Genomic DNA, 15,335 nt, shown 5'->3' with positions numbered 1-15,335 from the left:
GATGCTGCTGGTGCTAGTGGTGCTGGTGCTGCTGGTGCTGCTGGTGCTGGTGTTGGTGGTGCTGTTGCTGTTGCTGGTGCTGCTGGTGATGGTGCTGGTGATGGTGCTGCTGGTGCTGAGGCTGGTGCTGCATCTTCTGGTGCTGCATCTTCTGGCTCTGCTGGTGCGCCTGCTGGTGCTGCTGGTGCTGGTGCGCCTGCTGGTGCTGCTGGTGCTGGTGCGCCTGCTGGTGCTGCTGGTGCGCCTGCTGGTGCTGGTGCTGCTGGTGCTAGTGCTGGTGCTGCTGGTGTTGATGCTGCTGGTGCTGGTGCTGTTGCTGCTGGTGCTGCTTCTGGTGCTGCTGGTGCTGCTGCTGGTGCTGGTGCTAGTGCTGTGGTGCTGCTGGTGCTGCTTCTGGTGCTGGTGCTACTGGTGCTGGTGCTACTGCTGGTGATGGTGCTGGTGCTGGTGCTGCTGGTGCTGGTGTTGCTGCTGGTGCAGCTGGTCCAGGTGCTGCTGGTGCTGCTGGTGCAGGTGCTGGTGTTGCTGCTGGTGCTGCTGGTGCAGGTGGTGCTACTGGTGCTGGTACTGGTGCTGGTGCTGCTGTTGCTGGTGCTGGTGCTGGTGCTGGTGCTGCTGGTGCTGCTGGTGATGGTGCTGATGGTGCTGGTGGTGCTTGTGCTGGTGTTGCTTGTGCTGGTGCTGCTTCCTCTGGTGCTGCTGGTGCTGGTGCTGGTGTTTGTGTAACAGCTGGTTCTGGTGCTGGTGCTGGTGCTGGTGTTGCTTGTGCTGTTGTTGTTGCTGGTGCTGGTGCTGGTGCTGGTGGTGCTGGTGCTGGTGGTGCTGTTGCTGCTGGTGCTGGTGGTGCTGGTGCTGCTTGTGACGCTGCTAGTGCTGCTGATGATGGTGCTGCTGGTGCTGCTGATGCAGCTGGCGCTGCTTCTTGTGCTGGTGCTGCTGGTGCTGGTGCTGTTGCTACTGCTGGTGATAGTGCTCGTGCTGATGCTGGTGCTGGTGCTGCTGGTGCTGGTGCTGCTGGTGCTGGTGATGCGTGAGCTTCTGGTGCTGGTGCTGCTGGTTACTGTGGGTGCTGGTGATGGTCCTGCTTGTGCTGGTGCTGCGGATGCTGGAGCTGGTGCTGGTGGTGATGATGCTGCTGGTACTGGTGCTGTTGCTGCTGGTGTTGGTGCTGCTGGTGCTGCAGGGCCAGCTGCTGGTGCTGCAGGTCCTGCTGCTGGTTCTGGTGCTGATGCTGGTGCTGCTTCTTCTGGTGCTGCTGATGCTGGTGCGGCTGCTGGGGCGGCTGCTGGTGCGGCTGGTGCTGCTGGTGCTGGTGCTGGTGCTGCTGGTGTTGGTGCTGCTGGTGCTGCAGGTCCTGCTGCTGGTTCTGGTGCTGGTGCTGGTGCTACTGCTGGTGATGGTGGTGCTGGTGATAGTGCTGGTGCTGGTGATAGTGCTGCTGATGCTGGTGCCGTTGTTGGTGCCGCAGGTGCTGGTTGCTTGTGCTGCTCCTGGCGCTGCTTGTGCTGGTGCTGCTGGTACTCGTGATGCTGGTGCTGCTGGTGCTGGTGCTGCTGCTATTGCTGGTGCTGGTGCTGCTATTGCTGGTGCTGCTGCGGGAACTGGTGCTGCTGGTGCTGGTGCTGGTGCTGCTAGAGCTGGTGCTACTGGGGCTGGTGCTTATGCTGCTTGTGCTACAGCTGGTCATGGTGCTGGTGCTGCTGGGGCTGGTGCTGGTGCTGGTGTTGCTTGAGCTGCTGTTGGTGCTGATGCAGGTGGTGCTGGTGTTGGTGCTGCTGGTGCCGGTGGTGCTGGTGCTTCTGCTGGTGCTGCTGGTTCCGCTGTTAGTTGCTGCAAGTGCCGGTGCTGCTGGTGCTGATGCTGCTAGTGCTGGTGCCACTGGTGCTGATGCTGGTGCTGCTTATGCTGGTGCTGATGCTGGTGCTGCTTAAGCTGGTGCTGGTGGTGCTGCTTGTGCTGCTGGTTATAGTGCTGCTGGTTCTCGTGCTGGTGCTGCTGGTGCTGGTGCTGGTGGTGCGGGTGCTGGTGGTGCTGGTCATGGTGCTGCTGGTGCTGATGCTGGTGCTGCTGGTGCTGGTGCTGCATCTTCTGGCACTGCTGGTGCTGGTGCGGCTGCAGGAGCGGCTGGTGCTGGTTCTGCTGGTGCTGGTGCTGCTGGTGCTACTGGTTCAGCTGTTGCTATAGGTGCTAGTGCTGCTGGTGCTGCTTCTGGTGCTGGTGTTGCTGATGCTGGTGCTGGTGCTAATGCAGGTGATGGTGCTGGTGCTGGTGTTGGTGCTGATGTGGCTGCTAATGCTGCTGGTGCTGGTGCTGCTGCTGCTGCTGGTGCTGCTGGTGGAGCTGCTAGTGCTGTAGGTGCTGGTGCTGCTGGCGCTGATGCTGCTGGTGCTGCTGGTGCTGGTGCTAGTGCTGCTGGTGCAGGTACTGGTGCTGCTGATGCTGCTGCTGATGCTGCTGCTGGTGCTGGAGCTGGTGCTGCTGGTGCTGGTGTTGTTTGTGCTGCTGTTGGTACTGGTGCTGGGGGTGCTGGTAGGGCTGTTATTGCTGGTGCTGATGGTGGTGCTGGTGCTGATGCTGGTGGTGCTGATGCTGTTGCTGGTGGTGCTGGTGATGGTGCTGCTGGTGCTGCTGATGCTGGTGCTGCATCTTCTGGTGTTGCTGGTGCTGGTGCTGCATATTCTGGCGCTGCTGGTGCTGGTGCGCCTGCTCGTGCTGCTGGTGTTTTTCCTGCTGGTGCTGGTGCTGGTACTGCTGGTGCTGCTGATGTTGGTGCTGGTGCTGGTGCTACTGCTGAAGATGGTGATGGTGCTGCTGGTTCTGGTGCTTGTGCTACTGCTGGTGATGGTGCTGGTGGTGTTAGTGATAGTGCTGGTGCAGGGCTGGTGCTGCTGGTGCTGGTGCTGCTGGTGCTGGTGCTGATGGTGTTGGTGCTGGTGCTGCATAATCTGGTGCTATTGGTGCTGGTGCTGGTGCGGCTGCTGGTGTTACTGTTGCTGGTGCTCCTGGTGCTGGTGATGCGTGAGCTTCTGGTGCTGGTGCTCCTGGTTACTGTGAGTGCTGGTGATGGTGCTGCTTGTGCTGGTGCTGCGGATGCTGGAGCTGGTGCTGGTGGTGATGATGCTGCTGGTATTGGTGCTGTTGCTGCTGGTGTTGGTGCTGCTGGGGCTGCAGGGCCAGCTGCTGGTGCTGCAGGTCCTGCTGCTGGTTCTGGTGCTGATGCTGATGCTGCTTCTTCTGGTGCTGCTGATGCTGGTGCGGCTGCTGGGGCGGCTGCTGGTGCGGCTGGTGCTGCTGGTGCTGGTGCTGGTGCTGCTGGTGTTGGTGCTGCTGGTGATAGTGCTGGTGCTGGTGATAGTGCTGCTGATGCTGGTGCCGTTGTTGGTGCTGCAGGTGCTGGTTGCTTGTGCTGCTCCTGGCGCTGCTTGTGCTGGTGCAGCTGGTACTCGTGATGCTGGTGCTGCTGGTGCTGGTGCTTCTGCTGGTTCTGGTGCTGGTGCTGCTGGTGCTGGTGCTGCTAGTGCTGGTGCTGGTGCTGCTATTGCTGGTGCTGCTGGTGCTGCTGCTGGAACTGGTGCTGCTGCTGGAACTGGTGCTGCTGGTGCTGGTGCTGGTGCTGGTGCTGCTAGAGCTGGTGCTGCTGGGGCTGGTGCTTATGCTGCTTGTGCTGCTGGTGCTGCTGGTGCTGCTGGTGCTGCTGGTGCTGGTGTTTGTGCTACAGCCGGTCATGGTGCTGGTGCTGCTGGTGGTGGTTCTGGGGCTGGTGCTGGTGCTGGTGTTGCTTGAGCTGCTGTTGGTGCAGGTGGTGCTGGTGGTGCTGGTGTTGGTGCTGCTGGTGCCGGTGGTGCTGGTGCTTCTGCTGGTGCTGCTGGTTCCGCTGCTAGTTGCTGCTGGTGCCGGTGCTGCTAGTGCTGGGGCCGCTGGCGCTGATGCTGGTGCTGCTTGAGCTGGTGCTGGTGGTGCTGCCGGTGCTGGTGGTTCTAGTGCTGCTGGTTCTCGTGCTGGTGCTGCTGATGCTGGTGCTGTTGGTGCTGCTGCTGTTGCTGGTGCTGCTAGTCATGGTGCTGGTCATGGTGCTGCTGGTGCTGATGGTGGTGTTGCTGATGCTGAAGCTGCATGCTCCGCTGGTGCTGGTGCTGCATCTTCTGGCACTGCTAGTGCTGGTGTGGCTGCAGGAGCGGCTGGTGCTGGTTCTGCTGGTGCTGGTGCTGCTGCTGTGGTGCTACTGCAGGGGCTGGTGCTGCTGCTGCTGGTGCTACTGCAGGGGCTGGTGCTGCTGCTGCTGGTGCTACTGGTGCATCTGTTGCTATAGGTGCTAGTGCTGCTGGTGCTGCTTCTGGTGCTAGTGTTGCTGGTGCTGGTGCTGGTGCTAATGCAGGTGATGGCGCTGGTGCTGGTGCTGGTGTTGGTGCTGCTGGTGCTGATGTGGCTGCTAATGCTGCTGGTGCTGGTGCTGCTGCTGCTGCTGGTGCTGCTGGTGTTGCTGGTGCTGTTGCTATTGATGCTGGTGCTGGTGCTGCTGGTGCGGCTGTTGGTGCTGCTGGTGCTGGTGCTGCTGGTGTTGGTGCTGCTGTTGCTGGTGGTACTGGTGCTGCTGTTGCTGCTTGTGCTGCTGGTGCTGCTGATGCAGCTGGTGCTGCTTCTGGTGCTGGTGCTGCTGGTGCTGGTGCTGTTGCTACTGCTGGTGATAGTGCTGGTGCTGATGCTGGTGCTGCTGGTGCTGGTGCTGCTGGTGTTGGTGCTGCTGTTGCTGGTGGTACTAGTGCTGCTGGAGCTGGTGCTACTGGTGCTGCTGTTGCTGCTTGTGCTGCTAGTGCTGGCGCTGCTAATGCAGCTGGTGCTGCTTCTGGTGCTGGTGCTGCTGGTGCTGGTGCTGTTGCTACTGATGGTGATAGTGCTGGTACTGATGCTGGTGCTGCTGGTGTTAGTGCTAGTGCTGCTGGTGCTGATGCTTAAGCTGCTTGTGTTGCTGCTGGTGCTGGTGCTACTGGTGCTGCTGATGTTGGTGCAAGTGATGCTTATTCTGGTGCTGCTGGTGCTGGTACGGTTGTTGGTGCTGCTTGTGCTGGTGCTGGTGCGGCTGCTGGTGTTACTGTTGCTGGTGCTCCTGGTGCTGGTGCTATTGCTGGTGGTGCTGATGCTAGTGCTGCTGCAGGGGCTGGTGCTGCTTGTGCTGGTGCTTCTGGTGCTGCTGTTGCTGCAGGTGCTAGTGCTGCTGGTGCTGGTGTTGGTGCTGCTGGTGCTGGTGCTGGTGTGGCTGATAATGCTTCTGGTGCTAGTGCTGCTGGTTGACCTGCTAGTGCTGCAGGTGCTCGTGCTATTGGTGCTGGTGCTTATGCTGCTTGTGCTGCTGGTGCTGCTGGTGCTGCTGGTGCTGCTGGTGCTGGTGTTTGTGCTACAGCCGGTCATGGTGCTGGTGCTGCTGGTGGTGGTGCTGGGGCTGGTGCTGGTGCTGGTGTTGCTTGAGCTGCTGTTGGTGCAGGTGGTGCTGGTGGTGCTGGTGTTGGTGCTGCTGGTGCCGGTGGTGCTGGTGCTTCTGCTGGTGCTGCTGGTTCCGCTGCTAGTTGCTGCTGGTGCCGGTGCTGCTAGTGCTGGGGCCGCTGGCGCTGATGCTGGTGCTGCTTGAGCTGGTGCTGGTGGTGCTGCTGGTGCTGGTGGTTCTAGTGCTGCTGGTTCTCGTGCTGGTGCTGCTGGTGCTGGTGCTGTTGGTGCTGCTGCTGTTGCTGGTGCTGCTAGTCATGGTGCTGGTCATGGTGCTGCTGGTGCTGATGCTGGTGTTGCTGATGCTGAAGCTGCATGCTCCGCTGGTGCTGGTGCTGCATCTTCTGGCACTGCTAGTGCTGGTGTGGCTGCAGGAGCGGCTGGTGCTGGTTCTGCTGGTGCTGGTGCTGCTGCTGTGGTGCTACTGCAGGGGCTGGTGCTGCTGCTGCTGGTGCTACTGCAGGGGCTGGTGCTGCTGCTGCTGGTGCTACTGGTGCATCTGTTGCTATAGGTGCTAGTGCTGCTGGTGCTGCTTCTGGTGCTAGTGTTGCTGGTGCTGGTGCTGGTGCTAATGCAGGTGATGGCGCTGGTGCTGGTGCTGGTGTTGGTGCTGCTGGTGCTGATGTGGCTGCTAATGCTGCTGGTGCTGGTGCTGCTGCTGCTGCTGGTGCTGCTGGTGTTGCTGGTGCTGTTGCTATTGATGCTGGTGCTGGTGCTGCTGGTGCGGCTGTTGGTGCTGCTGGTGCTGGTGCTGCTGGTGTTGGTGCTGCTGTTGCTGGTGGTACTGGTGCTGCTGTTGCTGCTTGTGCTGCTGGTGCTGCTGATGCAGCTGGTGCTGCTTCTGGTGCTGGTGCTGCTGGTGCTGGTGCTGTTGCTACTGCTGGTGATAGTGCTGGTGCTGATGCTGGTGCTGCTGGTGCTGCTGGTGTTGGTGCTGCTGTTGCTGGTGGTACTAGTGCTGCTGGACCTGGTGCTACTGGTGCTGCTGTTGCTGCTTGTGCTGCTAGTGCTGGCGCTGCTAATGCAGCTGGTGCTGCTTCTGGTGCTGGTGCTGCTGGTGCTGGTGCTGTTGCTACTGATGGTGATAGTGCTGGTGCTGATGCTGGTGCTGCTGGTGTTAGTGCTAGTGCTGCTGGTGCTGATGCTTAAGCTGCTTGTGTTGCTGCTGGTGCTGGTGCTACTGGTGCTGCTGATGTTGGTGCAAGTGATGCTTATTCTGGTGCTGCTGGTGCTGGTACGGTTGATGGTGCTGCTTGTGCTGGTGCTGATGCGGCTGCTGGTGTTACTGTTGCTGGTGCTCCTGGTGCTGGTGCTATTGCTGGTGGTGCTGATGCTAGTGCTGCTGCAGGGGCTGGTGCTGCTTGTGCTGGTGCTGCTGTTGCTGCAGGTGCTAGTGCTGCTGGTGCTGGTGTTGGTGCTGCTGGTGCTGGTGCTGGTGTGGCTGATAATGCTTCTGGTGCTAGTGCTGCTGGTGGAGCTGCTAGTGCTGCAGGTGCTCGTGCTGCTGGTGCTGGTGCTGCTTGTGCTGGTGCTGGTGCAGGGTGGTCCTGCTGGTGCTGGAATTGGTGCTGGTGCTGCTGTTGATGGTGCTGGTGCTACTGCTGGTGATGGTGTTGTGCTGGTACTGGTGCTGGTGTTGCTTATGCTGGTGCTGGTGCTAGTGCTGAGACTGGTGCTGTTGGTACTAGTGCAGTTACTGGTGCTGATTGTGCTGGTGCTGCGGGTGCAGGTGCTGGTGCTGCTTGTGCTGGTACTGGTGGTACTGCTGGTGCTGGTTCTGTGCTGCTGTTGGTGGTGCTGGTGCTACTGGTGCTTGTGCAGGTGTTGTTGGTGCTGGTGCTGCTGGTACTGGTGCTGTTGCTGGTGCTGCTGGTGCTGGTGCTGGTGCTGCTGCTGGCGCTGCTGGTGCTGTTGCTGCTAGTGCGGGTGATGCAGGTGCTGTCGGTGCTGGCGCTGCTGGTGCAGGTGCTGGTGGAGCTGCTGGTGCTGGTGCTGCTTGTGCTGGTGTTTGTGTTACAGCTGGTGATTGTGCTGGTGCTGGTGCTGGTGCTGCTGGTGCTGATGCTGGTGCTGATGCTGGTGCTGGTGTTGCTTGTGCTGTTGTTGTTGCTGGTGCTGGTGGTGCTGGTTGTGCTGGGGCTGGTGGTGCTGGTGCTACTGTTGGTGCTGCTTGTTCCGCTGCTAGTGCTGCTGATGCTGGTGCTGCAGGCGCTGATGCTGCTGGTGCTAGTGGTGCTGGTGCTGATGCTGCTGGTGCTGGTGTTGGTGGTGCTGTTGCTGTTGCTGGTGCTGCTGGTGATGGTGCTGGTGATGGTGCTGCTGGTGTTGAGGCTGGTGCTGCATCTTCAGGTGCTGCTGGTGCTCGTGCTGCATATTCTGGCCCTGCTGGTGCTGGTGCGCCTGCTGGTGCTGGTGCGCCTGCTGGTGCTGGTGCGCCTGCTGGTGCTGCTGGTGCTGGTGCGCCTGCTGGTGCTGCTGGAGCTTGTGCTGCTGGTGCTGGTGCTGTTGCTGCTGGTGCTGCTAGTGCTGGTGCTGCTAGTGCTGGTGCTGGTGCTGCTGGTGCTAGTGCTAGTGCTGCTGGTGCTGGTGCTTAATCTGCTTGTGTTGCTGCTGGTGCTGGTGTTACTGGTGCTGCTGATGTTGGTGCTAGTGATGCATATTCTGGTGCTGCTGGAGCTTGTGCTGCTGGTGCTGGTGCTGATGGTGTTGGTGCTGGTGCTCCATATTGCTGATGCTGGAGCTGGTGCTGGTGGTGCTGGTGCTACTGTTGGTGCTGCTGGTTCCGCTGCTGCTGCTAGTGCTGCTGCAGGGGCTGGTGCAGCTGGTGCTCGTGCTACTGGTGCTGCTGTTGCTGCAGGTGCTAGTGCTGCTGCTGCTGGTGTTGGTGCTGCTGGAGCTAGTGCTGGTGCTGGTGCTAGTGTGGCTGATAATGCTGCTGGTGCTGGTGCTGATGCTGCTTGTGCTGCTGGTGGAGCTGCTAGTGCTGCAAGTGCTGGTGCTGCTGGTGCTGGTGCTGGTGCTGCTTGTGCTGGTGCTGGTGCAGGGTGGTCCTGCTGGTGCTGGAACTGGTGCTGGTGCTGCTGTTGCTGGTGCTGGTGCTACTGCTGGTGATGGTGTTGAGCTGGTGCTGGTGTTGCTGGTGCTGGTGCTGGTGTTGCTTATGCTGGTGCTGGTGGTGGTGCTGGTGCTAGTGCTGAGACTGGTGCTGTTGGTACTGGTGCTGTTACTGGTGCTGCTGGTGCTGGTGCTGCGGGTGCTGGCGCTGGTGCTGCTTGTGCTGGTGCTGGTGGTGGTGCTGGTGCTGGTTGTGCTGCTGGTGCTGGTTGTGCTGCTGGTGCTGGTGCTGGTACTGGTGCTGTTGATGGTGCTGCTGGTGCTGGTGTTGCTGCTGGTGCAGCTAATGCAGGTGCTGGTGGAGCTGCTGGTGCTGGTACTGGTGCTGGTACTGGTACTGGTGGTGATGGTGCTGCTGGTACTGGTGCTGGTGCTGGTGCTGCTTGTGCTGGTGTTTGTGTTACAGCTGGTGATTGTGCTGGTGTTTGTGTTACAGCTGGTTATTGTGCTGGTGCTGGTGCTGGTGGTGCTGCTGGTGCTGGTGCAGGTGGTGCTGGTGCTACTGTTGGTGCTGCTGGTTCCGCTGTTAGTGCTGCTGATGCTGGTGCTGCTGGCGCTGATGCTGCTGGTGCTAGTGGTGCTGGTGCTGGTGCTGCTGGTGCTGGTGTTGAGGCTGGTGCTGCTGATGCTGGTGCTGCATCTTCAGGTGCTGCTGGTGCTCGTGCTGTATATTCTGGCTCTGCTGGTGCTGGTGCGCCTGCTGGTGCTGCTGGTGCTGGTGCGCCTGCTGGTGCTGCTGGGGCTTGTGCTGCTGGTGCTGGGGCTGGTACTGCTGGTGCTGCTGGTGCTGGTGTTAGAGCTGGTGCTGCTGCTGTTGGTGCTGCTGGTGCTGGTGCGGTTGCTGCTGGTGCTGCTGCTGGTGCTGGTGTTGCTGGTGCTGCTGCTGGTGCTCGTGGTTGGACTGCTGGTGCTGCTGGTGCTGGTGCTGGTGCTGCTGGTGCTGGTGCTTGGACTGCTGGTGCTACTGGTGCTGGGACTGGTGCTGGTGCTGGTGGTGCTGGTGCTGCTGGTACTGGTGCTGGTGCTATTGCAGGTGATGGTGCTGGTGCTGGTGTTGGTGCTGCTGGTGCTGATGCTGGTGTTGCTAGTAATGCTACTGGTGCTGGTGTTGCTGCTAATGCTACTGGTGCTGGTGCTGCTGCTGCTGGTGCAACTGGTGCTGGTGCTGGTGCAGGGTGGGGCTGCTGGTGCTGGTATTGGTGCTGGTGCTGCTGTTGCTGGTGCTGGTGCTTCAGCTGGTGATGGTGCTGTGCTGGTGCTGGTGCTGGTGCTTCTGGTGCTGGTGCTGGTGTTGCTTAAGCTGGTGCTGGTGCTGGTGCTAGTGCTGAGGCTAGTGCTGTTGGTACTTGTGCTGTTGCTGGTGCTGCTGGTGCTGGTGCTGGTGCTTCTGGTGCTGGTGCTGCGGGTGCTGGTGATGGTGCTGCTGTTACAGGTGATGGTGCTGGTGCTGGTGTTGCTGCTGGTGCAGCTGGTGCAGGTGCTGCTGATGTTGCTGGTGCTGCTGGTGCAGCTGCTAGTGCTGCTGGTGCTGGTGCTGCTGGTGCTGGTGCTGCTTGTGCTGGTGCAGGTGGTGCTACTGGTGCTGGTATCGGTGCTGGTACGGCTGTTTCTGGTGCTGATGCTACTGCTAATGATGGTGCTGGTGGTGCTTGTGCTGGTGCTGGTGTTGCTTGTGCTGGTGATGGTGCTAGTGCTACTGTTGGTGATGGTACTGGGGTTGTTGGTGCTGCTGCTGGTGCTGCTGGTACTGGTGCTGTTGCTGGTGCTGCTGGTGCTGGTGCTGGTGCTGCTGGTGCTGCTGCTGGCGCTGCTGGTGCTGGTGCTGCTAGTACTGATGATACTGGTGCTGCTGGTGCTGGTGCTGCTGCTGCTGGTGCTGGTGGAGCTGCTGGTGCTGGTACTGGTGCTGGTGATGATTTTGCTGCTAGTGTTGGTGCTGGTGCTGCTGGTGCTGGTGCTGCTTTTGCTGCTGGTGCTGGTGCTGTTGCTGGTGTTGATGTTGCTGCTGCTGGTGTATGGCTGCTGGTGTATGGCTGCTGCTAGTGCTGGTGCTGCTGATGCTGCTGCTGGTGCTGGAGCTGGTGCTGCTGCTTTTGGTGCTCCTGGTGCTGGTGCTGGTGCTGTTGCTGGTGCTGATGGTGCTGCTGCTGGTGTATGGCTGCTGGTGCTGGAGCTGGTGCTGGAGGTGTTGGTGCTGGTGCTGCTGTTGGTGCTGGTGCTAGTGGTGCTGGTACTGCTGGTGGTGCTGGTGCTACTGGTGCTGGTGGTGCTGGTGGTGCTGGTGTTGTTGGTGCTGGTGGTGGTTATGGGGCTGCAGTTACTGGTGCTGCTTGTGCTGGTGCTGGTGGTGGTGCTGGTGCTGGTTGTGCTGCTGGTGTTGGTTGTGCTGCTGGTGCTGGTGCAGGTACTGGTGCTGTTGATGGTGCTGCTTTTGCTGGTGTTGCTGCTGGTGCAGCTGGTGCAGGTGCTGCTGGTGCTGCTGGTGCAGCTGGTGCAGGTGCTGTTGGTGCTGCTGGTAAACCTGCTGCTAGTGCTGCTGGTGCTGGTGCTGGTGCTGGTGCTGCTGGTGCTGGTGCTGCTTGTGCTTGTGCAGGTGGTGCTGCTGTTGCTAGTGCTTGTGCTGGTGCTGCTGGTGATGGAGCTGGTGCTGGTAATGGTGCTGGTGGTGCTGGAGCTGGTGCTGGTGCTGGTGTTGCTTGTGCTGGTGATGATGCTAGTGCTACTGCTGGTGATGGTGCTGGTGGTGCTGGTGATGGTGCTAGTGCTACTGCTGGTAATGATGCAGGTGGTGCTGCTGGTACTGGTGCTGTTGCTGGTGCTGCTGGTGCTGCTGGTCCTGCTGGTGCTGCTGCTGGCGCTGCTGGTGCTGTTGCTGCTAGTGCTGGTGATGCTGGTGCTGTCGGGGCAGGCGCTGCTGGTGCAGGTGCTGGTGGAGCTGCTGGTGCTGGTACTGGTGCTGGTACTGGTACTGGTGGTGATGGTGCTGCTGGTACTGGTGCTGGTGCTGGTGCTGCTTGTGCTGGTGTTTGTGTTACAGCTGGTGATTGTGCTGGTGTTTGTGTTACAGCTGGTGATTGTGCTGGTGCTGGTGCTGGTGGTGCCGCTGGAACTGGTGCTGGTGCTATTGCAGGTGATGGTGCTGGTGCTGGTGTTGGTGCTGCTGGTGCTGATGCTGGTGTTGCTGCTAATGGTACTGGTGCTGGTGTTGCTGCTAATGCTACTGGTGCTGGTGCTGCTGCTGCTGCTGCAACTGGTGCTGGTGCTGGTGCAGGGTGGTGCTGCTGGTGCTGGTATTGGTGCTGGTGCTTCTGTTGCTGGTGCTGGTGCTTCTGCTGGTGATGGTGCTGTGCTGGTGCTGGTGCTTCTGGTGCTGGTGCTGGTGTTGCTTAAGCTGGTGCTGGTGCTGGTGCTAGTGCTGAGGCTAGTGCTGTTGGTACTTGTGCTGTTGCTGGTGCTGGTGCTGCTGGTGCTGGTGCTGCGGGTGCTGGTGATGGTGCTGCTGTTACTGGTGCTGGTGCTGTTGTTGCTGCTGGTGCAGCTGGTGCAGGTGCTGCTGATGTTGCTGGTGCTGCTGGTGCAGCTGCTAGTGCTGCTGGTGCTGGTGCTGGTGCTGCTGGTGCTGGTGCTGCTTGTGCTGGTGCAGGTGGTGCTTCTGGTGCTGGTATTGGTGCTGGTGCGGCTGTTTCTGGTGCTGATGCTACTGCTAATGATGGTGCTGGTGGTGCTTGTGCTGGTGCTGGTGTTGCTTGTGCTGGTGATGGAGCTAGTGCTACTGTTGGTGATGGTGCTGGGGTTGTTGGTGCTGCTGCTGGTGCTGCTGGTACTGGTGCTGTTGCTGGTGCTGCTGGTGCTGGTGCTGGTGCTGCTGGTGCTGCTGCTGGCGCTGCTGGTGCTGGTGCTGCTAGTACTGGTGATGCTGGTGCTGGTGCTGCTGGTGCTGGTGCTGGTGGAGCTGCTGGTGCTGGTACTGGTGCTGGTGATGATGGTGCTGCTGGTGTTGGTGCTGGTGCTGCTAGTGCTGGTGCTGGTGCTGCTTTTTGCTGCTGGTGCTGGTGCTGTTGCTGGTGTTGATGTTGCTGCTGCTGGTGTATGGCTGCTGGTGTATGGCTGCTGCTAGTGCTGGTGCTGCTGGTGCTGCTGCTGGTGCTGGAGCTGGTGCTGCTGCTTTTGGTGCTCCTGGTGCTGGTGCTGTTGCTGGTGCTGATGGTGCTGCTGCTGGTGTATGGCTGCTGGTGTATGGCTGCTGCTAGTGCTGGTGCTGCTGGTGTATGGCTGCTGCTAGTGCTGGTGCTGCTGGTGCTGCTGCTGGTGCTGGAGCTGGTGCTGGAGGTGCTGGTGTTGCTTGTGTTGCTGTTGGTGCTGGTGCTGGTGGTGCTGGTACTGCTGGTGGTGCTGGTGCTACTGGTGCTGGTGGTGCTGGTGGTGCTGGTGCTGTTGGTGCTGGTGGTGGTGATGGGGCTGCTGTTACTGGTGCTGGTGCTGGTGGTGCTGGTGCTGCTGGTAGTGCTGGTGCTGCTCTTAGTGCTGGGGCTCCAGGTGCTGGTGCTGGTGCTGCTGGTGCTGGTGTTTGTGTTACAGCTGGGGCTGCTGGTGCTGGGGCTGCTGGTGCTGGTGCTGCTGGTGCTGGTGTTTGTCTTACAGCTGGTGATTGTGCTGGTGCTGCTGGTGCTGGTGTTTGTCTTACAGCTGGTGATTGTGCTGGTGCTGCTGGTGCTGGTGCTGGTGGTGCTGGTGGTGCTGGTGGTGCTGGTGCAGGTGGTGCTGGTGCTGCTTGTGCCGCTGCTAGTGCTGCTGATGATGGTGCTGCTTGTGCTGATGCTGCTCGTGCTGGTGCTGCTGATGCAGCTGGTGCTGCTTCTGGTGCTGGTGCTGCTGGTGCTGGTGCTGGTGCTGCTGGTGCTGGTGATGCTGGTGCTGGTGATGCTGGAGCTGCTGGTGCTGGTGCTGGTGCTGCTGGTTTCTGTGGGTGCTGGTGATGGTGCTGCTTGTGCTGGTGCTGCGGGTGCTGGAGCTGGTGCTGGTGGTGATGATGCTGCTGGTACTGGTGCTGGTGCTGCTGGTGTTGGTGCTAGTGCTGCTGGTGTTGGTGCTGGTGCTGCAGGTCCTGCAGCTGGTTCTGGTGCTGGTGCTGCTTCTTCTGGTGCTGCTGGTGCTGGTGCGGCTGCTGGTGTGGCTGCTGGTGCGGCTGGTGCTGGTGCTGGTGCTGCTGGTGCTGGTGCTGGTGCTACTGCTGGTGCTGGTGCGGCTGGTGCTGGTGCTGGTGCTGGTGCTACTGCTGGTGCTGGTGCGGCTGGTGCTGGTGCTGGTGCTTATGCTGCTTGTGCTGGTGCTGCTGGTGCTGGTGCTGCTGGTGTTGGTGCTGGTGCGGCTGGTGCTGCTAGTGCTGATGCTGTTGCTGATGCTGGTGCTGGTGCTGGTGTTTGTGCTACAGCTGGTCATGGTGCTGGTGCTGGTGCTGCTGGTGGTGGTGCTGGTGCTGGTGTTGCTTGTGCTGGTGATGGTGCTAGTGCTACTGTTGGTGATGGTGCTGGGGTTGTTGGTGCTGCTGCTGGTGCTGCTGGTACTGGTGCTGTTGCTGGTGCTGCTGGTGCTGGTGCTGGTGCTGCTGGTGCTGCTGCTGGCGCTGCTGGTGCTGGTGCTGCTAGTGCTTGTGATACTGGTGCTGCTGGTGCTGGTGCTGCTGGTGCTGGTGCTGGTGGAGCTGCTGGTGCTGGTACTGGTGCTGGTGATGATGGTGCTGCTGGTGTTGGCGCTGGTGCTGCTAGTGCTGGTGCTGGGGCTGCTTTTGCTGCTGGTGCTGGTGCTGTTGCTGGTGCTGATGGTGCTGCTGCTGGTGTATGGCTGCTGGTGTATGGCTGCTGCTAGTGCTGGTGCTGCTGATGCTGCTGCTGGTGCTGGAGCTGGTGCTGCTGCTTTTGGTGCTCCTGGTGCTGGTGCTGGTGCTGTTGCTGGTGCTGATGGTGCTGCTGCTGGTGTATGGCTGCTGGTGTATGGCTGCTGCTAGTGCTGGTGCTGCTGGTGCTGCTGCTGGTGCTGGAGCTGGTGCTGGAGGTGCTGGTGTTGCTTGTGCTGTTGTTGGTGCTGGTGCTGGTGGTGCTGGTACTGCTGGTGGTGCTGGTGCTACTGGTGCTGGTGGTGCTGGTGGTGCTGGTGTTGTTGGTGCTGGTGGTGGTGATGGGGCTGCTGTTACTGGTGCTGGTGCTGCTTGTGCTGGTGCTGGTGGTGGTGCTGGTGCTAGTTGTGCTGCTGGTGCTGGTGTTGCTGCTGGTGCAGCTGGTGCAGGTGCTGCTGGTGCTGCTGGTGCAGCTGGTGCAGGTGCTGTTGGTGCTGCTGGAAAGCTGCTAGTGCTGCTGGTGCTGGTGCTGGTGCTGCTGGTGCTGGTGCTGGTGCTGCTGGTGCTGGTGCTGCTTGTGCTGGTGCTGCTGGTGCTGGAGCTGGTGCTGGTAATGGTGCTGGTGGTGCTTGTGCTGATGCTGGTGCTGCTGGTGCTAGTGCTACTGCTGGTGATGGTGCTGGTGGTGCTGGTGATGGTGCTAGTGCTACTGCTGGTAATGGTGCTGGTGGTGCTGCTGGTACTGGTGCTGTTGCTGGTGCTGCTGGTGCTGCTGGTCCTGCTGGTGCTGCTGCTGGCGCTGCTGGTGCTGTTGCTGCTAGTGCTGGTGATGCTGGTGCTGTCGGGGCTGGCGCTGCTGGTGCAGGTGCTGGTGGAGCTGCTGGTGCTGGTACTGGTGCTGGTACTGGTA

At 60.5% G+C, this 15,335-nt stretch overlaps 2 protein-coding genes across 2 annotated transcripts; both read left to right on the top strand.

Annotated features, from left to right (window-relative positions):
- The first annotated feature begins 2,631 nt into the window (after positions 1-2,631).
- Positions 2,632-4,309, top strand: LOC138359026 (uncharacterized). Its single transcript, XM_069317682.1, has 2 exons — positions 2,632-2,882; positions 3,982-4,309. Exons 1-2 carry the CDS (start codon positions 2,632-2,634, stop codon positions 4,307-4,309), a joined length of 579 nt encoding a protein of 192 aa, XP_069173783.1.
- A 2,070-nt stretch (positions 4,310-6,379) lies between these two features.
- LOC138359022 (NADH-ubiquinone oxidoreductase chain 5) lies at positions 6,380-14,596 on the top strand. The gene is made up of 9 exons (XM_069317644.1): positions 6,380-7,043; positions 7,400-7,557; positions 8,336-8,534; positions 8,670-9,322; positions 11,186-11,722; positions 11,864-12,085; positions 12,173-12,412; positions 13,171-13,484; positions 14,458-14,596. The coding sequence occupies exons 1-9, from the start codon at positions 6,380-6,382 to the stop codon at positions 14,594-14,596; spliced, it is 3,126 nt and encodes a 1,041-aa protein (XP_069173745.1).
- Positions 14,597-15,335: the final 739 nt, after the last annotated feature.

Source organism: Procambarus clarkii, chromosome 1 (genome assembly GCF_040958095.1).
Source record: "Procambarus clarkii isolate CNS0578487 chromosome 1, FALCON_Pclarkii_2.0, whole genome shotgun sequence".
Classification (NCBI taxonomy): Eukaryota; Metazoa; Arthropoda; class Malacostraca; order Decapoda; family Cambaridae; genus Procambarus; species Procambarus clarkii.
Note: the sequence above shows the minus strand (reverse complement) of the source record. Positions and strands in the feature narration are given on the sequence as shown.

Bases quoted from the DNA above. Each gene is read 5' to 3' on its own strand.
- LOC138359026 (XM_069317682.1), top strand. From the start codon at position 2,632: ATGCTGGTGCTGCATCTTCTGGTGTTGCTGGTGCTGGTGCTGCATATT. The intron at 2,883-3,981 runs GTGCTGCTGGTG...TGGTGGTTCTAG, and splicing joins ATAGTGCTGGTGCAGGGCTG to TGCTGCTGGTTCTCGTGCTG.
- LOC138359022 (XM_069317644.1), top strand. From the start codon at position 6,380: ATGCTGGTGCTGCTGGTGCTGCTGGTGTTGGTGCTGCTGTTGCTGGTG. The intron at 7,044-7,399 runs GTGCTGGTGCTG...TGTTGCTGCTAG, and splicing joins TCCTGCTGGTGCTGGAATTG to TGCGGGTGATGCAGGTGCTG. The intron at 8,535-8,669 runs GTGCTGGAACTG...TGCTGGTGCTAG, and splicing joins GGTGCAGGGTGGTCCTGCTG to TGCTGAGACTGGTGCTGTTG.